General features: G+C 39.8%; 4 protein-coding genes across 5 annotated transcripts; 3 read left to right on the forward strand and 1 right to left on the reverse strand.

Annotated features, from left to right (window-relative positions):
* Nucleotides 1–2,200: 2,200 nt before the first annotated feature.
* On the forward strand, nt 2,201–3,220 carry LOC148323316 (olfactory receptor 10J5-like). The gene has a single exon (XM_088315193.1). It carries the CDS (start codon nt 2,300–2,302, stop codon nt 3,218–3,220), a length of 921 nt encoding a protein of 306 aa, XP_088171319.1. The 5' UTR covers nt 2,201–2,299.
* Nucleotides 3,221–5,209: 1,989 nt separating this feature from the next.
* LOC148323317 (uncharacterized) lies at nt 5,210–10,857 on the forward strand. 2 transcript variants are annotated; one of them, XM_088315640.1, is made up of 9 exons: nt 5,210–5,295; nt 5,360–5,499; nt 6,278–6,335; nt 7,620–7,705; nt 7,779–7,997; nt 8,188–8,253; nt 8,741–8,834; nt 9,525–9,624; nt 9,699–10,857. In XM_088315640.1, exons 3-9 carry the CDS (start codon nt 6,290–6,292, stop codon nt 9,787–9,789), a joined length of 702 nt encoding a protein of 233 aa, XP_088171766.1. In that variant the 5' UTR covers nt 5,210–5,295; nt 5,360–5,499; nt 6,278–6,289; the 3' UTR covers nt 9,790–10,857. The 2 variants fall into 2 exon arrangements, with proteins under 2 accessions (XP_088171766.1, XP_088171767.1); XM_088315641.1 differs by lacking the exon at nt 5,210–5,295 and having other exon boundaries at nt 5,304–5,499.
* Nucleotides 10,858–12,009: 1,152 nt separating this feature from the next.
* LOC148323318 (olfactory receptor 5AS1-like) lies at nt 12,010–13,029 on the forward strand. Its single transcript, XM_088315717.1, has one exon. The coding sequence runs from the start codon at nt 12,109–12,111 to the stop codon at nt 13,027–13,029; it is 921 nt and encodes a 306-aa protein (XP_088171843.1). The 5' UTR covers nt 12,010–12,108.
* Nucleotides 13,030–15,671: 2,642 nt separating this feature from the next.
* On the reverse strand, nt 15,672–17,705 carry gdf3 (growth differentiation factor 3). Its single transcript, XM_088315716.1, has 2 exons — nt 17,336–17,705; nt 15,672–17,011 (listed from the first exon to the last, which is right to left on the reverse strand). The coding sequence occupies exons 1-2, from the start codon at nt 17,598–17,600 to the stop codon at nt 16,176–16,178; spliced, it is 1,101 nt and encodes a 366-aa protein (XP_088171842.1). The 5' UTR covers nt 17,601–17,705; the 3' UTR covers nt 15,672–16,175.
* Between the last annotated feature and the right edge of the window lie 3,723 nt (nt 17,706–21,428).

The raw sequence follows: 21,428 nt of genomic DNA on the forward strand, positions 1-21,428 counted from the left end.
AGCTATGAGGCTGTTTCTTTCCCCCAATCACATTTCAAATTTGTCCTCATGGGGCCAGCTAGCTGACATACAATACTGGTGCCTGATTGGTTGGTCAATGCCGACCCTGTCGCATGCAACCAACTAGCAAAACATCGCACATTAATATACTCTTTAGACTTTTACAGTCCAGTAGAGGAGCATTGAGCAGTGTTTCGTATAGGAGTGGGAAAAATGTGGCCCATGGACCACCTATGAACCCCTCCAATATTTCAAGTGGTCCTTTATTATTTGTTTCACTTATTGTGTCTTTTTTCCAATAAAATTGGTAGTGTTCCGGCGCAAACTGGCGTTTCACCTTTCGCAGCTTTTTAATTTTTTTTTTTAATACAGCCATATGTTACATGACATCAAAGAGAGGAGTTGACTGGGATTTTTTTTCCTTTTTCAGTAACTGAGACAAGCGTTATGCCAGGCTCAGGCGGATGTACTGGTTTTGGAAAAAAAAAAAAGTTCTTTCAGGATGATCAATTGAATATTTCATTTATTCTTTGATCAGTCTACATGCGTCCAGGTACCAAAATGCTGGTGAGGAACCCTCTGGTTGAAAAGGCATCACAAATATTTGCATTATTTGATCCGTACAATGCCTCAATAAAACAAATAACATCCAATGCAACATTCATCACAAATTTTGACGAATCATAATTAAATACGATTTTTTACATTCTGACACGAACTGTTTGCCTTGACACAACAACAAGCTCTTGACGTGTTTCCTGATTTCTTTCGTCTTCACACCATGTATGATTGAATTGAACAGAGGATTGCACACCATTATTTGTAGACTCAAGACCAATCGCACACTTTTTGGAAGATCCGAGTCTTGTTGCTCTTTGTGATATCAAAGGCACACAAACAGTAGAAGCTGATAGCTAAAAAAAATCCTCCAATAAAGTGAGTAAAGTTACAGAGTTTTACTTTGAAATGAATGACAGCTGTCGCTGACAACTGGCAGATGGAAATAAAACAGGCCAAAGAAATGTCTGCTGTCAACAAGAATGTTAACCATTCACTGCCAGCCCTTCCAGGAAACCTGCACCTTTGACATGTAGCTGCCAAGGGCAGTGAATGAGTTTTAATTAGAAGCGGATGGATGATTGTCTGAAGATACATCAGTGACATCAGAACTACATTATGCAAGTCCTCACACTATACCGGTTTTTCAGGAATTTAATTAACAGGTGAGTTAGTACAATTCCTCCTTGTAACTGGAGAGTGTCTTGATTCCCTGTCACATATTCCCACAGATGTTGTTGGAGTTATGTGCTGATTATATTTTCATTTAGCCGTTTAGTGGAACCGCATTTGGGATGGTATGAATGTCCAGATGGCACCTGTTTCATTAAAAAGTGGTGCTGTATAAAAAGGAGCACAGAGGACTATTGTATTCCGGGATTGTTTCCTCACTCGGTTTGTGTTTGGTGATGAATTCAAATTTCTTATGCACATTTAAAAGCATTTACACTCAGGGCTGACTTCCCCTCTGTTGATCGCTTATCCCTCAGCTAAATGAAGCTTGACTATGTTTCCTTTGATTTCCGGGCTCTCTCATCGATCTAAGTCTGCAGAGCTCGTATAATGTATTCAGGACACAAACCATTCAGTGACCAGAAGCCGGGTTTTAAAATCTATTCAACAGCTAATTGGGAGATTGTAAACGGAGAAATATGATCTGAACTCTTTGTTCTGGTCAGAAACCGAGATGTAGGGTTCTGAATGAGCTCCAGCTGTCTGGTGCAATTTTCAAGGAGTCCAGTAAGAAAATCGTAACCTGAATCAAGGTTGTTTTGGTATTTCGTTAGACGTTGCGACAGTAGAATTGGGTGTAACGGGAAGTTTGCACCGTTGTGCGCCATTGTGGGATGGAGCGTAGTGCAAGCTCATGCTGAAAGAAGTCATCCTGAAACGGATTTCAAATATTCTCTTACATTTCCAAGTTCAAAGGCACACTCAAGGCATCTGTGTCCTGGAGTTCATGGTGCAACTTAATCATAAGCGGGGGAAACTTGAAACAAGAAGAGGATGACGATGAAGGAACCTGAGAAACACAAATCGTATCATAGAACATCTTGTCCGACAAATGCTTGACGCTGCTGCATGTCACAGACAGGTCAATAACAACACAAAGGTGAAATGGTACTTAAGGGAATTTGTTGACATGACAGCAGCTTTTAATGAGATCCATGGAGGCTCAGTAGCCATCATAAAAGACTTGACACTCTTGACCACCGGTGTGCGTTGTGCACGTGAATGAAACATGATGAATGGAACACACGTCCTCATAAGTCTTGCTGGCTATGTGGATGTGGATAAGTACCGATATGTTTACTTTGTAGTGTTGTTGACGCTATATGTGGTCATCCTCTGTTCTAATGGCACCATTATTTGTCTCATCTGGATCCACAGGAACCTTCATGAGCCCATGTATATTTTCATTGCAGCTTTGTCTCTAAACTCACTTTTGCTCAGCACCGCTATCTACCCCAAACTCTTAGTGGACGTCTTGTCTCACAGGCAGAGAATTACTCACACAGGTTGTATGTTGCAGTTGTTCTTTTTCTACACTTTAGGTGGTTCAGACTTCTTTCTGTTGTCAGCCATGGCTTACGATAGGTATGTGTCCATCTGCAAGCCGATGGAATATGCAACTACCATGAGCACAACCAAGGTCACTATTTTTTTGGCTTTGGCTTGGATTCTGCCTGCCTTTCAGATTGCTATTGGGACTTTCATTAATGCAAAGCAAAAAATGTGCAAGTTTGTTTCAGGGGGGATTTTCTGTAACAATTCTGTGAATAGGCTTCAGTGCGTGAGATCACAAACTATGGTTGTTTACAGTGTGTTCAGTTTTATGAGCATTGAGATCCTCCCTGTGACGTTCATCCTCTACACATACATCAAAATATTTATCATTGCGTATTGCCGTTGCGGCGGAGCCTGGGAAAAGGCGGCTGAGACCTGTTTACCACACCTGATGGTTTTAATTTGCTTCTCTTGCTTGGCTGGGTTTGACATCATTGTGGACCAAATGGAGTCAGAGCTTCCAAAGAGCGTTCGACTGATCATGATGTTGCAAATAGTGGTGTACAATCCTCTCTTCAATCCAATCATATACGGAGTGAAGATGAAAGAAATCTGGAAACACATCAAGAAGTTGTTCCGTCACTGCATCAAATAAATGAATTTAGATGTTTACTTTGTCAAATAAATCAAGTTAGGCATTTAATTTGTCTCCTCAATTACATTTGGCATTTAACTGGTCAATCGTATTTCTGGATTAAATTTGGTAATTGTACTGATTTGTTTTAAGTGAACAATTCATTGTAATTTGTCTACTCATGACAAAAAAAGTGTTGTTACTGTTTTATTACACTAACATATTTCTCTTCCTTTCTTCCTACCTTCTGGCTATCTATTGTTCCAAAAATGCAACGGTTAACATGGCTGAGTGATAAAGCGTTAAAATCTAAAGTGTGTCTGGATTGAAGATTATTAAACTCCTTGCTTTGCTTTTGCCCCCTTCTGAGATTTACTTCATTTTTCTTGCAACCAAACGAACATTGCAAGTGCACCAAATATTTTCTTTATTAACTCTCATCATCTTGCATTGAAATAGAACGAATATTCATATAGTGATGGAAACGCACCGAAGCATCACAATATAAAAAGGCAACTAAAATAAACACTGTGTATCATTAATAATGTAAAATGAATGCCTTTGAATACATAAAAATGTCGCTGAATAATAATTCTATTAATGATAGGCAGATGCTTTATTGAGCATGTGAGCAAGATTACATCAATAAAAATACCATCCAATAATTGGGGGGGGGGGGGTCAGCCTTGGAGCACCCATACCTTTTGGGTGCGGTTGATTGGTGTTTGAAAATATTTTCTCAATGATCTCAGTTACCCGAAGCCACGCGCAAAGTTTCTTGGAGTTCGTTCGGAAGATTCCAGGAAGTCACTCATCAAATGGAGTTAACTTAATGAGATCTCAACTGTCATGTACTCTAAGATGAATTCATCGTTACAAAAGTTCATGCTCACAAAAGAGGAAGAAAACAACTGAATACATTTGTTGTTTGGTTTTACGATTTTATTTAATATGTCACTATTGCTAACAAGAAGATACTTTTCAGAAAGAAACTTGCTATGGCCCGCAGGGAGCCTGAAAAAACAATTGAGGTTAATAGTTAATTAAATGATTATTAATTAATTACGCTAAATTAAAATGAATTAAATAAGCTAAAATTCATCAAATGGTTAATCATCAATTATTAGTAACATTATTAACATTTTGATTGGGGGTTGCGGCTGCGATAGTGAAATGACTTTCAACTACGATTAACATTTTCACTTGCCCCAAAATAGTTGGCTGGCTGATGAAATGTCGCAGCAAAAACCTGCACTATATCATAGGGTCATTTCAAATTTAGTTACCCATCAATTGGTTGTGTATAAGTAATAATGAGGCGATCATATACCTATATGCTTTCATAGTAATAATGGCCCTCTAAGGCTGGTGTGCTGGTGTGGGCAAACTATGGCCCGTGGGCCACTTGAGGCCCGTTAAACGTTTTAATCCGGCCCACCAAACTTGAAAAAAAGAAAATGAATAAACATTGGGAATGTTTTCTTTTCTAAATACTCTGGTGTGTCAAACATAGATATTTTGTTGTAATGCTTTTGTTTATTTCCTTTTAAAAAATCTTCACACCAATGAGGTGAGGTTACCAAAACACTCCATCCACATCTGTTCCTGGTCCGGCCCCTCTGTCAAATTTTTGAACCCATTGTGGCCCACCAATCAAAAAGTTTGCCCACCCCTGCTCTAAGGGAAACCATAACTAGGGCTGCAACAAAAAAAGAGTTTGACAGGTATTACAGTGTCCTATAATTTAGTAATTCTTAAAATTTGCTTTTGCATTCTCACGAACCATAATACAGAGAATGTACGGACTCAAAGTTTTCAATGAACAGAGCGGGCGCTAAGGAACATGTATTGACAAAAAAAATTTGCAAAATAACATGATCAATTAAACAGTTACCTTAGGCCTGTTGGATGAGTCGTACTTCTGGAAGATGGTTGGATAATTAATTATATGAAGATTCATCAGTGACAGCAGCGCTATTATAGAAGTCTTCACACAGTTCCAGTTTTTCTGGAATTTAATCAGCAGGTTTGTTCCTCCTCGCAACCAGAGAGAGTCTTGATTGCCTGTTACATATCCTGGAGTTGTTGCAGTCGAGGTAATCTTTGGTGTACTGTTCGTATTTTCATTTAGCCTGTTTGATGATAAATGTTGTTAAATAGAACCTCGTTTGGGATGGTATGAATGTCCGGATGTCACCTGTATCATGAAAAGTGGAGCGTTATAAAAAGCAGCATCTTTAACAGTTGGATAAATCAGCGCCAGGAAAGTCTACCCTTCAAGTCTTCATCCAAACTTAAAGGTGCGTGAAATAGGCAGAAATTTCACTCAAGAAAGAGTATTGTTACGATTGAATATTATGACCCAAGAATGATTAAAAAGTAGCCTTCAAAAAAATAATACTTAAGTGTAAGTATTCAATGCGAAGTTACTAGTGAGTAACATGTTATTTTTTTTAGTCAGAGCATGAATGTCAAATAGACGAAATATAAATGGGAATTCAGACACAAAAATGAAACTTTAACAAACACAATAAATAAATAAATTGCTTATGTACAAAATACACAAATCAAGGCAAATCTCGTGACAGGAGGTGCATTAAAAATTAAGTCAGCTTCATTGAGCCGAGGTGTTGTTGTGAATGTTGCAGGGATGGTTACTATATATATATATATATATATATATATATATATATATATATATATACTTACTGTACTTACTGTGTCTTCAATATTTTCTATGCAAACCTGTTTGCCAAAACATATGATGGCTCATAGTAGAATTCTGCTGCCTAATCTAATGGATGGAAGCTTCATGTTAAAAAATTAAACATTTCAATCAAGTGTGTTGGAGGAGGGAGAGATCTAAAACGGGATGGATCGGGGTTCTTGAAAACTGGATTTTTGCACCTCTAGTTTTAGACCGAGATGTATTCGTGACTCAACATTGAGGAACTTCTTTTATGTGGAACAGTTCAGTCAAACAAATACGACCTTCATTTCTCATTCAGAAAATAAAATCAATCATCATGTCAGAACACCGAGCGTTGTCAGGAACAACTTGTCTGATATGTCTTTCAGAGCTCAGCCAACATGCTCCTTCTCCTGGTGGTCACGGTCACCGTCAGCCTACTACCAGGTAACCACGCATACAATTTCATATTCACCTCTGCCATTTTGCAACTCCGCACATTTAGGGCATGGATGTCTTGGTGAAGCGTAAAATGATTCACAGTACAATAAAAGTCGAGCCAATTTAGTTTGTTGATAAATATCTAAGACGGCACACCTGTAAACAATAAAATGTAATGCTCTTTTTGACATACTCGTGGTTGAATCAATTAGTCAATTTGTCTTCTTTACTACTCCGCTTCAATTAAAAGAATTATGCTCTGTGAAACAGCAAAATGCGACACTGTACCAGCTTGGCAAGTATATGAAATATTATATACAAATGAACAAGGGCAGCAAAATTCAAGTTCGATTTTCATTGTCAAAATGTTGGGTAAAAACCCGGCGAAAAACTTTATTCATGTCACAAGTTCACAACTCACGACATCATGACACAAGTAGTAGTGTGGAATACACACGCATAAATACTTTACCAAAACGTAGACCGCAAAATATGCAAATCTATCCTCAAATACAATAAAAGCATAACTGAACTAGAAACAGTGATGGAGAGAAATTCGTAATTTTTTTGGCGTTGGTTGCAATGTTGGTGGTTACAACACTTTACCAAAAGAGATCTGCTCATGAACAGAAACATGCATGGCTACCAATAATTACAACAACTACATTAAGCATAATAATGATGAGTTGTACTTTTAATCTCTTATTTTATTAGTTTCTATGCTGATCTGTTGGAATAAATCAAAGGTTGGAGTGCAAAAAAAGGTTGGGATGAAAAGTATCAATGACATCGTCGATTAATCGACTTCAGCTCAACTTTCATCACATTATAGTCAAACTCTGTCAAAGCAGTCTAACTTTGCGCATTGGTGGAGTTGTAATGTTTTTGAGAGTTTCCGACTGGCACAGGTGGAAAAGTGCGCTTTCGCAATTGTGGAAAAGAACATACCCGTCTTGAAGCGGCCGCCCACATTCCTTCTAAAATCAGAGCGGTCGAAGCACGCGCGCACTGCACTTGACGTTGCAGAAGCAGAAATGAACTTGATGCGCCTGTTTTCTTACGTCGAGCGCACAGGCGCCTGTCATCGAAAATAGGGACCTAAATCTCAAGTCGTTCAACCCCCTCATTTGCCGTACCTCTCGGACAATGTGCTTTACTCACTTGAATACTTGACTTGTACACGGAAATGCTTTGTAACTCAGTCTCTTTCAAAAGATCATCGCTATGAAGCGCTGTTTGCCACTTTGTGTGGATGACTAAGAGGTCTTTGACATGTCTTCTTGTCGGCAGGTGCAACATCACAGGCACTTCAAACTACTTTAAACTTGGTCGAATGTCCCATTAACTACTATGGAAAACTTTACATTGAAGCACAGGTGAGTAATATCACATATCTTTCACATTTAAAAAGTTATAGATTATTGATAACCATTCTTGTCCTGTTAACAGGCGGAAACTATCGGAAATTTATTTGCATTGAGCTTTGGCAATAATGCTGAGATCTTTGATATCATGACCTTCACGTTTGAAGAAGAGGTGTCACTTGTTTCTTTTGGGCCGACGTTTATTGTGGCGGCTCAAACGTCAGAATTTGTCCAAAATCTGCCAAACCTTGAAGGGACGTCACCATGCTTTTATGGTATCGGTTTATTTTCTGCTTCGAATACGGTGAGTATTGCGTTTTGTATTCGTATATTCCATCACAAGGCCTTGTTCAAAGCCTTACCTTTCTACATGATTATACACTTTCACGTGCATGTGCGCACACACAAATATATATATATATATATATATATATATATATATATATATATATATATATATATATATATATATATGTGTAATTTTTATCTTCCAGATCCTTTTGCAGTTCCGCACATTTGGAGAGCAAGGAGCGTACCTAGTCACCTCGCTTGTGCCACTGGTAAGAATACAACTGTTCCTGCATCTCAAATCATAGCAACTCAAAGGCTTGTTGGCCGTACGAAAGGTTAATTTTTTTTTTATTTGAATATGACCGTAAATAGAAAATCCGGAAAGACCACAACGGGTAACCTTGCTTGTGGAAGACTTCTAAATTATGCCAAGGAGATTGTGGTTACCAGACTGTGAATTGTGAGCTTCTGGAAAGAACAGGAAGGAAAATTTGTGAAGACGTGATAAGCAGGTTAAGTGAATGAAGAACATGTAAACTCGAAGGTCATTTGTGAGGCAAGAGGTAGGCTTTAGCCAGGATGTTTGGAACAGGCTCAAACTAGGAGGATTATAAATAAAAGAGCAGCGCTCCGAGGGCAATCTTGTCATGAAAAAGTCACAGAATTTGTGTAAGTAAACAGGACATGAATGGATATGTGGAAAATGGATGAATAAGTTTTAACGTGGCCACCTATCCTCACACATCTTCCATGCAGACCGTCACTACAACATTGAATGGAAAGCTGTTGACCACTGCAGATTTGACAACTAGTGAAACATATGCCTACCTGAGTGGCTGCATATATGAGGGTAAGTAGACCTCTAAATTAGCACCTTGTGCACATGGCGAACAATCACAGATCAACACGTACATGACACATCTCAGTTGAAGCCGAACACATCAACCCAGAATCATACACAAAGTCAATGCAAACACTGGACCCAGTTTGTCTGAATTTGCTCCAAAGAAATAATCTTTCTTAAAAAAAAGGTCTCCTGGCGTTCTTCTGCCAGAACTGGATCACGAGTGAGTATCCAATCACAAAACGCGTTCATCACCTTCAGCGTAAGGCCAGCGAGAAGGCTAACTGTAACCAACTTGTGACCTGATTGGCTATCGCACCTGTCTATCAACTCTGAAAGCTTCTTGACTTTGACAGAACAGAGGCCTGCACGATTGTATCTGAAGGCCTGAGACGAATAGATTGCTACTGGTATTGTGAAATCTGCCTGGCAACATGAGCTAGCTGAATTCTGATTGGATAAAAACTCCCACTAAAAAAAAAAATAAAAAAATAACCCACTAGGATATACTATGACATCAATGTGAAGAATCATGATCATGATTTCTTGATTAAGTTGGGGCAGCTGAGAAGGCCTTTAAGGCCTTGACCGCCCACCACCGGTGTATGGCTGACAAAGTCATGGCCAAACTTTCGATTTATATCGTTTTCTGCACCCAGATTTCACATGCTCCAATGTGTTATGTGTTGTTTCCAGATCAATTATTTCTACCCGGCACAGAGACATGTGCCTCGGAAACTGTCTTTGTGACTTGTACTTCAACAGCTTCCCTCACCGTTTCTACTGAGGACCCAAAGTAAATGTGCACCTTGTCATTTGTAATGAGTTGACTCCCACAACCTACTGAGCCACCCCCCCCACCTCTGCTAGGTGCCCAAGGATCTCCTGGTGCACCATGAAATTGATTTGGACTGCCAGTGTCAATGCCGTTGATACTACTGCTACCCCAAGTTTGCAATGAGGGTGCCTTCTTTCTTCTTCTGCTGTTTTGGTCCGTCTGCTATGTAGTGGTGTCACGTACATTATATTTCCTCACTGACTTGTTTGTAATTGTGCTTCCAATTTAAATGATCTACTCCAATTACTTGTTTTTTTTTTTTTTTTTAAAAAGCTGATGAGGACCAAATCTATTGAAATTCTTAAGATATCTTTAAAAGAATGATGGCAGTACGGAATGAATATATCATGAGTACACAGGGCCAGTACCAGTTTTGAGAAGTCCACCACACAAAGACTTAAATGATTAGATACATAAAATGTATTTGACTTGCAACGTTCGAAAGGTGACGCTTTGCTGGTGTTGTCCATCGAATTTTCTTGTTTGCCAGATACAAACCTCCCATGAGAATATCTCTTGTGGCCACTGACTCATCATTAGCAGCCCCCTGGAGGCTGACCTTGTTATGACACTATCCTTACATCACTCTCTCACGTTTAATTAAGCATTGTAATGAAGGCGGAAAAGAACAACAAGTCAATCACAGCCTGTTGACTTTTTACACACACATGACCTTCCTCTCAATCATCAAACTTGTTGGAGTCAAATAAAATTCTATTTCATTCCATTCGATTATCGGAAAAGAAAATGACAAGGGCATCATTCCCAAGTTTTGCTTTTTTCTTGATTACCCCTCTGAGATTTGCTTTATTTCTTCTGACCACAAGCAGACATTGAAACAGCTTTTATACAGCAAGTTTGCATCACCAAATGAAAATTAATGGGAAAAGGAGTGTCCTCTTGAAAGTAAAATGTCTCTTTTGTCAAAACAAGACATGTACTGTATCTTAATACAGTCCGTAATAAATAATCCATCCATACATCCATTTTGTGTACCGCTTATCCTCAATAGGGTCATGGGCCTGCTGGAGCCTATCCCTAGTTGACTTCAGAACAGAGGTGTGGCACACGCTGCACTGGTCACCAGCCAATAGCAAGGCACATAAAGACAGACAGACAGACACCTACTGATAATTTAGAATCTTGAATTTAGCCAAACATCCATGTTTTTGAAGTGTGGGAGTCCTCAGAGAAAAAAAACACAACTACGCAGCGAACATCCAAACGGCACACCGAAAGGCCGCTGTCCTGGCAGGAACCAAGGGGGTGCGAACTCTGAGGCAGGTGTGCTAACCAGTCAACCACCATGTTGCCATAATTATCATTCCCACACCGGATGAATAAAATACAGCACAGCAGTATCTATGAAATATTCTTCACTGCTGTACCTTTATGTTTGGCCAATTAAAAGATATAAAAATGATTTTGTGAATGGGGTGTGACGAAACATCTGTTTAATCGATGGGCCTGGACATCATTTTTATACGTTATTGATCAACTGAATCAGTAAAATTCATGAAATATATCATTTAAAATTCCCCAAATCCTGCTATTTTTTGGGGAAGTTTGAATGTTATTTTGACTCAAATTGTATTTGTTTTTTGCTCATGTATGCCATTTCTGTGCCCGATCGTGAATCTCACGCTCAGAGAACTACTACTTAAGATTGAGGCGCACATTGACAAGTGTCTTGCTCTCAGACCGTGTGGATCAGCTGATTTTTTTTTTAAACAAATATGTAAGCCTGCAGCAAAATTGTTGACATACAGTTGTTCTTTATACAGAACAATAAAAAATTGTATGTGAAATCATGCAAGTCTAATACTTGTAGGCTATTATTAGTTTTTTTTTTTTAATAAAAGCGAATGTTGCTGTATTGTTCAACTCTATGAAGTACTTTAAAACGGGTTTGTTCACATTGTCATTTAATGCATAAGAAGAACCAAAACTCTTCTGATAACAAGGTAAGATGGTGTGTATAAAGAGAACGAGCATTTTCTGTTGAACTTTGTTTGAAGTAGAATATTAAGAGGCTATTTCTTTTATCAATGGTGTTGTCGATTTTTAATATTTGGGAATCAGTAAAGCAGAGTTGTAAGCACATACCTTGGGTCAAAAGTTTCCAACCTGGAAAACTAGTGCTTTTGCAACCTATAAATGGGCAGAATGTTATTGGCACTATTCTTTGACCTTTGACTCCATGATTGCCTTCCACGGGGCTTCTTTCTTGTCATATCACAGTATAATGTGACAATCCAAATGTTTGATCCTTCTGTATGTGGCGGACAGGTCAATTCAACAAACAACACAAAGGTGAAATGGTACTTAAGGGAATTTGTTGACATGACAGCAGCTTTTAATGAGATCCATGGAGGCTCAGTAGCCATCATAAAAGACTTGACACTCTTGACCACCAGTGTGCATTGTGCACGTGAATGAAACATGATGAATGGAACACACGTCCTCATAAGTCTTGCTGGCTATGTGGATGTGGATAAGTACCGATATGTTTACTTTGTAGTGTTGTTGACGCTATATGTGGTCATCCTCTGTTCTAATGGCACCATTATTTGTCTCATCTGGATCCACAGGAACCTTCATGAGCCCATGTATATTTTCATTGCAGCTTTGTCTCTAAACTCACTTTTGCTCAGCACCGCTATCTACCCCAAACTCTTAGTGGATGTCTTGTCTCACAGGCAGAGAATTTCTCACACAGGTTGTATGTTGCAGTTGTTCTTTTTCTACACTTTAGAATCTTCAGACTTCTTTCTGTTGTCAGCCATGGCTTACGATAGGTACGTGTCCATCTGCAAGCCGATGCAATATGCAACTACCATGAGCACAACCAGGGTCACTATTTTTTTGGCTTTGGCCTGGTTTCTTCCCGCCTGCCAGATTGCGTTAGCAACTTTCATTAATGGAAAGCAAAAAATGTGCAAGTTTATTTCCGGGGGGATTTTCTGTAACAATTCTGTGAATAAGCTTCACTGCGTCAGATCACGAATTTTGTTTGCTTACGCTGTGTTAGTATTTATCAATGTTGCCGTTCTCCCTGTGCTGTTTATTCTCTACTCATATATCAAAATATTTATTGCCTCGTATCGCAGTTGTGGCGGAGCCTGGAAAAAGGCAGCTCACACCTGCTCACCTCACCTAATGGTTTTAATCTGTTTCTCTTGCTTGGTTGCGTTTGACATCATTGTGGACAAATTGGAGTCAGAGCTTCCAAAGAGCGTTCGCCTGGTCATGATGTTGCAAGTCGTGGTGTACAATCCTCTGTTCAATCCAATCATATATGGAGTGAAGATGAAAGAAATCTGGAAACACATCAAGAAGTTGTTCCGTCACCACGTCAAATAAATGAATTTAGACATTCAATCGGTCAAATAAATCGTGTTAGGCATTCTATTTGTCAAATAAATCAAGTTGAGAATTTAACTTGTCAAATTTGATTCATCAAATATGTTGTTTTCGAGATAACACTTGTCAGGTGTTGTTTGGTGTTTCTATTTAAATTTGTTCAAAGCACAGCAGATTGTAACGTGTGATAAAACATGAAAAAACATCCATTCACAAAGCATTGTTACTTTTTATTGTACTGCACTGTATTCGGATAAATGATAATCATCATCATCATCTAGTCATTATTCCGAGCATGCAATGAATTGGGGGGGGGGGGCAATATGGCCCTCCCAGGTTTCATGCGCTGTTATTGGGTGGCAAACATTCACTCTCTTCTTCTGGCTGGATGAGACAATTGTGCTGTCAAGCGGGCTGGACATGGAAAGGGAGGACCTACTCGATTGGTGCTATTCTATTTATAGGCAATTCCATACAGATCTGGAAACAAATTGCAAAATAATTTAAGATCAGGCCTCTGTCCTTTACATTGCCACAAGCTGCAAATCCGTCATTTATTCCCTCGGTTCTGGATGCTGCCTTCAGTCAATGGAAGGAATTTGGACTGTATTGTGTTGCCGATCTGTACATTCAGGGATCATTTGCCTCGCTTCAGCAGCTTCAAGAGAAATATGAACTGTCAAAAAAAGGCCTTCTTTAGATACCTCCGGATTAAACACTTTGTTAGGACTCGTCATCAGTTTTGAAAATGCAACACCTGATAAACTTGATCAGTGTCTCAGAGACTGTATAACAAAAAGGTGCACAATCTAATTTATATATGATCAATTAAATGGGCTAGGACAAATTAATATGGATTGCATAAAATGGGACTGGGAGAAAGACATCTGGGATAAGAGTTTGAAATATGCTTGTAACTGCTCCCTCAATACTAGTCAATGTTTTATTCAGTTTAAAATTTTATATAGGTTACAGTATTCAAAGCTACATGGAATTTTTCCTGATGTTTCAACTGTATGTGATAAATGTGACCAAGCAGAAGCGGATTCAGCGCATAGTATGTATTTTGCCTGAAATTAGATGAGATATGGATTGAAATATTTTCATGTTATTCAAAGATTTTTGGTGCCCAGCTAAATTTAGATCCACTTCTGGTTATACTGAGTACCTCAGAAAGCTCGATAAACCTAAAGAATGCACAGCAACAAATTCTGTCATATGGCCCAAGCAGGCCCGGGGAGAAAAAGTGAACTCCTCACAGGGAGGCCAGAGCTGGAATGGAACCCTGCACCTCTGTAGTGTGAAGACATTGGGGAACCAGTCGCTCATCCTGCTGCACTAATTCTTTTATTTCGGAAAAAAACAATACAGTCTATAACTTCCCAAAAATATTTTTGTGCCAGTTTATGCTAAATAGGGCCTTTACATGAACATTTTAATGAAAAATAAGTTTTAAGTTGAATTTAGCAAGGCCAAATACATCGATAAGGGAAATTGTTTTTCAGCTATCATGTGAAATAATGAAATTAAACAGTTTGACTTGATTTTGAAGGTGCTTTTCTTACCAGCTTTTCTATAGGCAACATAAGACAACAGCATTCACCAGAAAGGTTGTTTTCACCCACAAACCAAAGCTCAATTTCTCCGGAGCGATTCATCTGATTTTCAAAATTTTTGCTGTGTAGTACTTAAATTGAAGTGGCCTTTCCAACAACACTTTGCATTTTGACAGATTTTCATTTTAGGGAAGTTTTGTCACGTTGCTAAAGTAAATATATATATTATATATATATTTTACTGATGTTTCAATACAGTACATTCATTGTCATTATTACCATATTATGGATTTTCTTCATCAAGTTACATTAGTTTAATACTGGTACCATTATTTGAATTTCGTTCCTGACACTTTTAATAGGTTCAGTTACTACTAACTGTATCGCAATGCATTTTTAAACTTACCTTCTCAGCCCTACATACAGCCGTCGAGCTAAGCATGTAATACGGTAATGTGGGCACTTACCAACATAATACGACATGATTTTATTTTTTTCTTACGCGGGCCAAAGACAAACAGGACAGGACCGGTACTTCACTCTGTTCTGCAGCAGAGGGCGCTAAAGGACCATGCCATGCAAAGACACTGCGTCCAATGGAAAGAAAATGAAAAATACAAACATCCATGTTTTAGTACCGCTTATCCTGCTAAGGGGAGCGGTCGTGTGGTGCTGGGACCTAACCCATCTGACTTCGGACAAAAAACGGACAAACTCACGCTTGCCTGTACCAAAATCACCCGTACCACGTGACACCGTACAACAAAATACAGCAGTGAAGTGAACGCCCGTCTGCAATTCCCCTTGTGTACACTAGATGAAGCCAATTTCCATCTCAACAGTTTCCCTGGACCATAGCTGTGGAGGTGGCCTCTTCCCCCAAAAAGTGCTAAAATTAAATAAATACACCATAAAATGTTTAATTAAAGTTGTCATTAATTAATTATTTTATTCATTCATGAAATGTGGAATTAAAAAAATCTGATAAATAAACGAATGCTCCACTAGATAATTAAATAAGTGTCATTAAAGAAATGTTTTTTTTATTGATTAAATGTGGGATTAAATAAATCAATGCATCACTAATTAAATTCAAGTCAAATTTTATTAATATAACACAGAGTTAGAACAGATGATTTGTTATAGGTGGCACGACTCCTTGTAACTGGTTCCAAAGCTCCTAATATGTATTGAATGGAATTATTCTTAGATATTTTTTGCTGGCATTACAAAAATGTTTACAAGAGTGGAGACAATTTTTTCGTGTGCTATGTTCCGCATTTCCAAAAATCTAACAGAACGGCAAGAGATAACAGCATCTGAAAATAGTTGAGCCAGACAAGATTACATGCCCAAAGTCTCACTTCTGTGGCATACATCCAATAGCAAATAGGTCAGCGGTTTCTGTTAGAAATAGTTGGTTGCATTGTATCCTTGATTATTTGCAAAGTTCTTGTGCCTCTTGTCTATTAAGGAGTTCACATTTTCCCTATGTTTCTTTCAAAACTTTATTAGCATCATCTTAAAATGGCCAGTTGACAATTGGCAGGGCAGCGAGACCTGGGAGTGGAGGGGAATATTGGGCTCCGGTCATCTGCATCCACATTCATCCACCACCATGTCCTGGTAGTGGCGCAGAACCACGTTGTCATTGTTGTCATAGTAGAGCATGGAAATGGGCGAGAAGCGGACGGGCACGCAGCAGGATTGAGGGGTGCTTCCTGGATCCAGCGAGTGAACAAGAGTCTGCAGGATGGCGTGGTTTGTGCTGTTTAAGCTGTCGCTGAGAGGGAAGGGGCACTCGCCGTGGCAATAGTTTGCCACATAGCCCTGCGGTGCAATGATCCAATCCTGCCACCCTACATCCTTGAAGTCCACATAGAGGCGGCGGGCCTTGCAAATGTTGCTGGGCGACACAGGGGGCTGGACATGGGCAGCGCTCCTTCGCTGCCGGGAACGACACTGCTGCGGGTGGAGCGACACAGCCACCAGTGAGGCCTGCACAGGTTGCGGCGCCCAAGACTGATACATATCAGCATCCAGAGGCCGGAGTTCCAGAAACAGACCGTAATTGCGTGCCGGGCGGCGCCAGGACTCAGCCAGCGAGGTGATGTCCAAGGTGACCGACACCCCTTCGGGGCCCAGCCGGACTGACTGGGACAGGAGAAGGCGGCGGTTGACCCGAGGGTCAGCACCCTTCAGTGTGGGCCGGACTACCTTGTAGAGAACGGCACTGATGGTGGGACCGCTTTGCAGCAGGGTCGCCGCCATCCTCCCGGAGTCCCTTGGCCCAGACCTCCACAGGAAGTGGACGTGCAGCTGGGCCAGAGACAAGACTTCCAATGACTCCAGGGCGGCAAGATTAAAAAACAGATGCTGGTCCATGCAGCCTGGGCACGCCACGCCAGAACCCAAAACAACACCGCCTGCACAGCCACATGCACACAGAAAACATAATTAGTCATTCAGGAACACACAAACAAACGATAGGTGGACAGACGTGTGTGTACACGCACACAAACACACCCCCACACACACACAGACAGATGAACATTGATACACAAGCATGGAAACGATACACGTTTGATTTTTTGCAACGGAGAAACAGACAAGCCAAAGTACACGTGGGCACACGCACGATAACACAAACGGAAACAGACACGAATACACGTGTTCACACGCGATTACAGATCACATGTTGTCGGAAGCCACATAACGTCGTGGTCTTGGTGCACGCCACCAATGCCTACCTTGGTCTTGCACATATCTGATGATGTTGCCACGGACGCCGTACTCCGACACCGTGCACGGCTCGCCCTCGTCGGCCTGGACGCGCTGCGACTTCCGGAACATCCTCCAGAGCGCCGGGGGGACGTCGTGGCGCAGGGGTCGGGACCCGGGGGGACCATTGGGGGTGGCCGGCCGCTCGGAAAGGCCAAGGGCGCCGAGAAGGAGCCGCTCCTGGGGGACAGCGTCTACGCCGACCAGGACCAGTAGGAGCAGGAAGGCTCGCATGTTGTTCTTCTCCCAGACGACTTCGCTCAGCTGTGCGCGGGGCTGTTTGATTGAGATGGCGCTACCTCCCGGTGTGATCGATAAGATGGCGAGGGAGGGGGGCGGGGAAGCACGGCGGCTCCAAGCATTTTTACTTGTTATCTATACGTTTTATCAGTTCCTTGAGTTTTCAAGTCTTCGAGGATCAGCCCTACTTTGGGCGCAATTTTTTTTAGCTTGGAAGCTACATTTAAACATTAAAAGCAGGGCCAATACGATGATGAAAATAGTTAAATAAAACGTTAATGTGGTTGATTTAAAAGCACACTTCATTCCATTTTTAAACTTTATGTAAAGCAATTGTTTCGCCAATAATTTAGGAAAATGAGCACCAAAATATTATTTTTAACATAATACCTATTATGTAAAATATATTCTTTAATTTACTAAATATTTAAGACGATAAGTAGATATTTTTTAAAGTACAAATATAGTTTTTAAAGTTCAAATGTCTACGTAAAATACTTTTTGTAGCTCCCGTTGCGTGCATGTCTTTTGTATCCACCTGAGATGTAAGCCTTTAAATATTCTTTTAGCTGATTTATAATCATGCTTTTATCTGCACACCGTCTTATTCTATTCTATTTTAATATATCTTATTTGATCCCGTTAAGTCAACTCTTCCTCACTGGGGGGCGTCCACAGCTTTGTTGAGGGCTGGCTGGAGATAAGTTGCCATGGGGGAGGTGTATGAGGGGATCCCTACGAGAGAAAACATGACATTCAGTGCTCGACAATTCTCTGAAATCTTCGAAAGCCGTGACGCCTTGGTAGTGCGCTAGCATGACCGTGCTAAGATAACTTCTCTTGAGATAAAAAGTCAATGTCGTATGAATTTACAAGCAACAGTTATAACACAGGTATTGTTCTGCACGTATTTGATGCGCTTGTTTAGAATGATTTGATTTGTCACACTGTGGTTTTCATTCTACGCACAACGACAGCAAACAAGACTCGAACGACTGCGAAACGTCAACGAGTGTGTTTTGAAATGGCTTCAGAAAAGGCGCTTCTCCGCGAACATCCACTATTTCTACACAGGGGTGGAGTTCACCACAGTTGCAGCTTTAATGGCTTTTAGTAGATAAATTTGATACATTTTTAAGACTCTTGAAGTTTTTTTGCGTTATAAAGAGGGTGGTGTCCACTCATTTTGACATTCATGTAAAAATACACGCTATTTAAGCAGTGTACTTCCCTTGTTTACCCCTCAATGTCATAAAGTGGTCTATGCTGGTGTGACGTCACGTTTAGTGTAGTTCTCCAATAATGACGCTTGGGGTCAATCAAGGCCTTCGACAAATACTACTTGGCACTCACTTGTCATACAACAAAATGTGCCATATTTTGTTGATTGTAAAACCTTGAAAATTCAGAGATGCTAATCTTTTTTTGGGCATTTTTTAAAATTGCTCTGTCAAGTCATTGTTTTCCACTACAACCATCAGAATGTAAAGTACATTGAATAATGCTTATATAGGCTGTACTGTATTTATTTAAAATACAGCACCAAACTGGGTGTAGAATCACAACATATTGAAATTAACTATGTACAGTTTATATAAGCGTAGTAGCCATAAAACACAAAACAAATGCACAAATTAATCGTCACCACATTTCCAGTATTTAATACGAAGTGGACCTTCATTTCACATCTTATTAAATTATCTGTAATTGGTTGAGAAAGAAAGTGAGCAATGAGTAGAGAACCAAATTCCTCTCTTCATCTGTCTCACCACACAAAGAGTAAATACTGTTGTACAATGAAGGCCACGGGCAGGCTAAACAAATGGATGACCATAATTTGGTATGATTTAAATCATGCCAACATTTTTTACCCTGCCCCCTAAAAGATTCGGGAATCGTTTGGAACCGGAATTAAAACAAGGAATTGGAGTCGTTCAAATTCAAATGACGCCAAGTCCTACTCTCTCCGCTCACTGTGGTTTCTGAAATATTTGCAAACAAAACAGAAGGACAATGTTGTTCCATCAATGAGGAGTTTTTAAGTAGAAGTTTCGACTATTTCCTAGACCCTTATCATGGATGCGCATAATGCAGACTTATTTCTGAGTCCTTCAATGACTTCAGTATTGGTAACTAAGTGAAAATTTGGGAAAAGTCATGGAAAACTATTGATAAAAAAAAAAAAAGTGTATGACCGCGGGGTGGACAAGAGTTAAACAAAGAAATTGCATTGTACATTATTTTTGTTATAAAATTGGAGGCAACACCAGAAGGCATTTTGGTTTGATTTTACTAGTATGACTCTTCATCATCTTGGGTGCTTGCTCTCTCACTCAGCTCAGGATATGACTGTTAATTCCCTGTTGGTTTTCTATGGGTCAAATGAGTCACTTGTTTTTTTTCCCTCTTCTTTCCCCAGCTGCACCATTCATTTGTTTCTGTGAGCGCTCCACTGGAGATGTGTAGGATGCATGATGTGTGTTTTCCTGCTTAATAGATGACTGTAAGCTGTGTCATCCCTTTTATATAATTCTGCGGGGGTCACTTGTACTATTTTAGGTTTACAGGGCTTTTCTGGCTCTACAAGTACAGAAAACACATCATTAATATACTGTGCACAACATATTTTTAGAAGTCCTATAACCACCATATAACCCTTAGTAAATATCCATGCAATGTTTTAAAAGAACAAATTGTCATTTACTGTACATACACAAGTATGCGACATCTTTGAGCGTGTGTCAGCTTGCACACGACTCGTATGTAGCAGTCGACATTTTTACTTAGTGCTCGTTCTTGTCAAACAATGCAGGCAGACGGACTCAAATGCATGACACCAGTCTCGAATCTATGCTGGTGTAGCAGGAAATATTTGTATTAAAAAAAAAAAAAAAAGATTGTTCTAGGTTGATCAGTGGTCATGTTTGGACAGTCATAAACCAAGGAGCGCCTGTAGCTTTTTTTTCTGCTTTAAATTAGTGCGTCTAAGTCAACATAACTACTAGTGTATATTCTTCTTTGCGTGTAATATTTTTATTTTCTCACGATTGTCGTTTTTCAGGAAGGAAAATAACTGTCAAAGAGGAAAAAGAAAAAATAGCCATGCAGGTTAGGTGGAGACACCATCATGTTACACGTGAAAAAATGACGTCCTAATAGTCTGTCAGTGATAAAAAAAAAAATAAATAAAAAAAAAAATCAACAATTTCAAATATAAATAGGAGACAGATGAACTTTATTCAATCATTACTCCAAAACAGAAACTTTAGAAGAAAGGATCACCAGTTTCATTTTCTCTGTCCTACAGTATATATTAAGTGAAATATAGGCTATCTGGACACTGTCGGTCCTTTAACTTGTTCAAGGTACCACTGCATTATAGTTGTTGTTTTTCAGTTCTTCACTGACTTTTTCATGTCAGCATGAAGTTGCCTTAGAGGTCTAATCACCAATTTTAGCAACGTTTTCTCAGAACACGCAATTCCTTGTTGAAATCCGAATTTATGCCGCTTGTAGTACGAGGCAAACCCAGCGTGGGCACGATATTGTCTGTGAATAACTTGTTTTATGGGTCCTGGGAGTATCATATGCATCTGTCTCTGCAGCTAAACAGAATATTCCATGAAAGCTTTCTTTATTTCTCAGGCCTGCTTGAGGGAGCGCGTGTGCGTGTCTGGCTGCCTGGGAGAACAACAGCAGCCTTTTCAGATAGCCCGGACCACACACAACCCCAGAGACCCGTGTCTTCTGTCATCAGCACGCAGACGTTAACAATGTGTTTCCAAATTTAGAGCTCCATGTTGCTTCATAAACCTGAATCCA

Source organism: Idiotropiscis lumnitzeri, chromosome 14 (genome assembly GCF_059441095.1).
Source record: "Idiotropiscis lumnitzeri isolate Australia: NSW breed Sydney's pygmy pipehorse chromosome 14, RoL_Ilum_1.0, whole genome shotgun sequence".
Lineage (NCBI taxonomy): Eukaryota > Metazoa > Chordata > Actinopteri > Syngnathiformes > Syngnathidae > Idiotropiscis > Idiotropiscis lumnitzeri.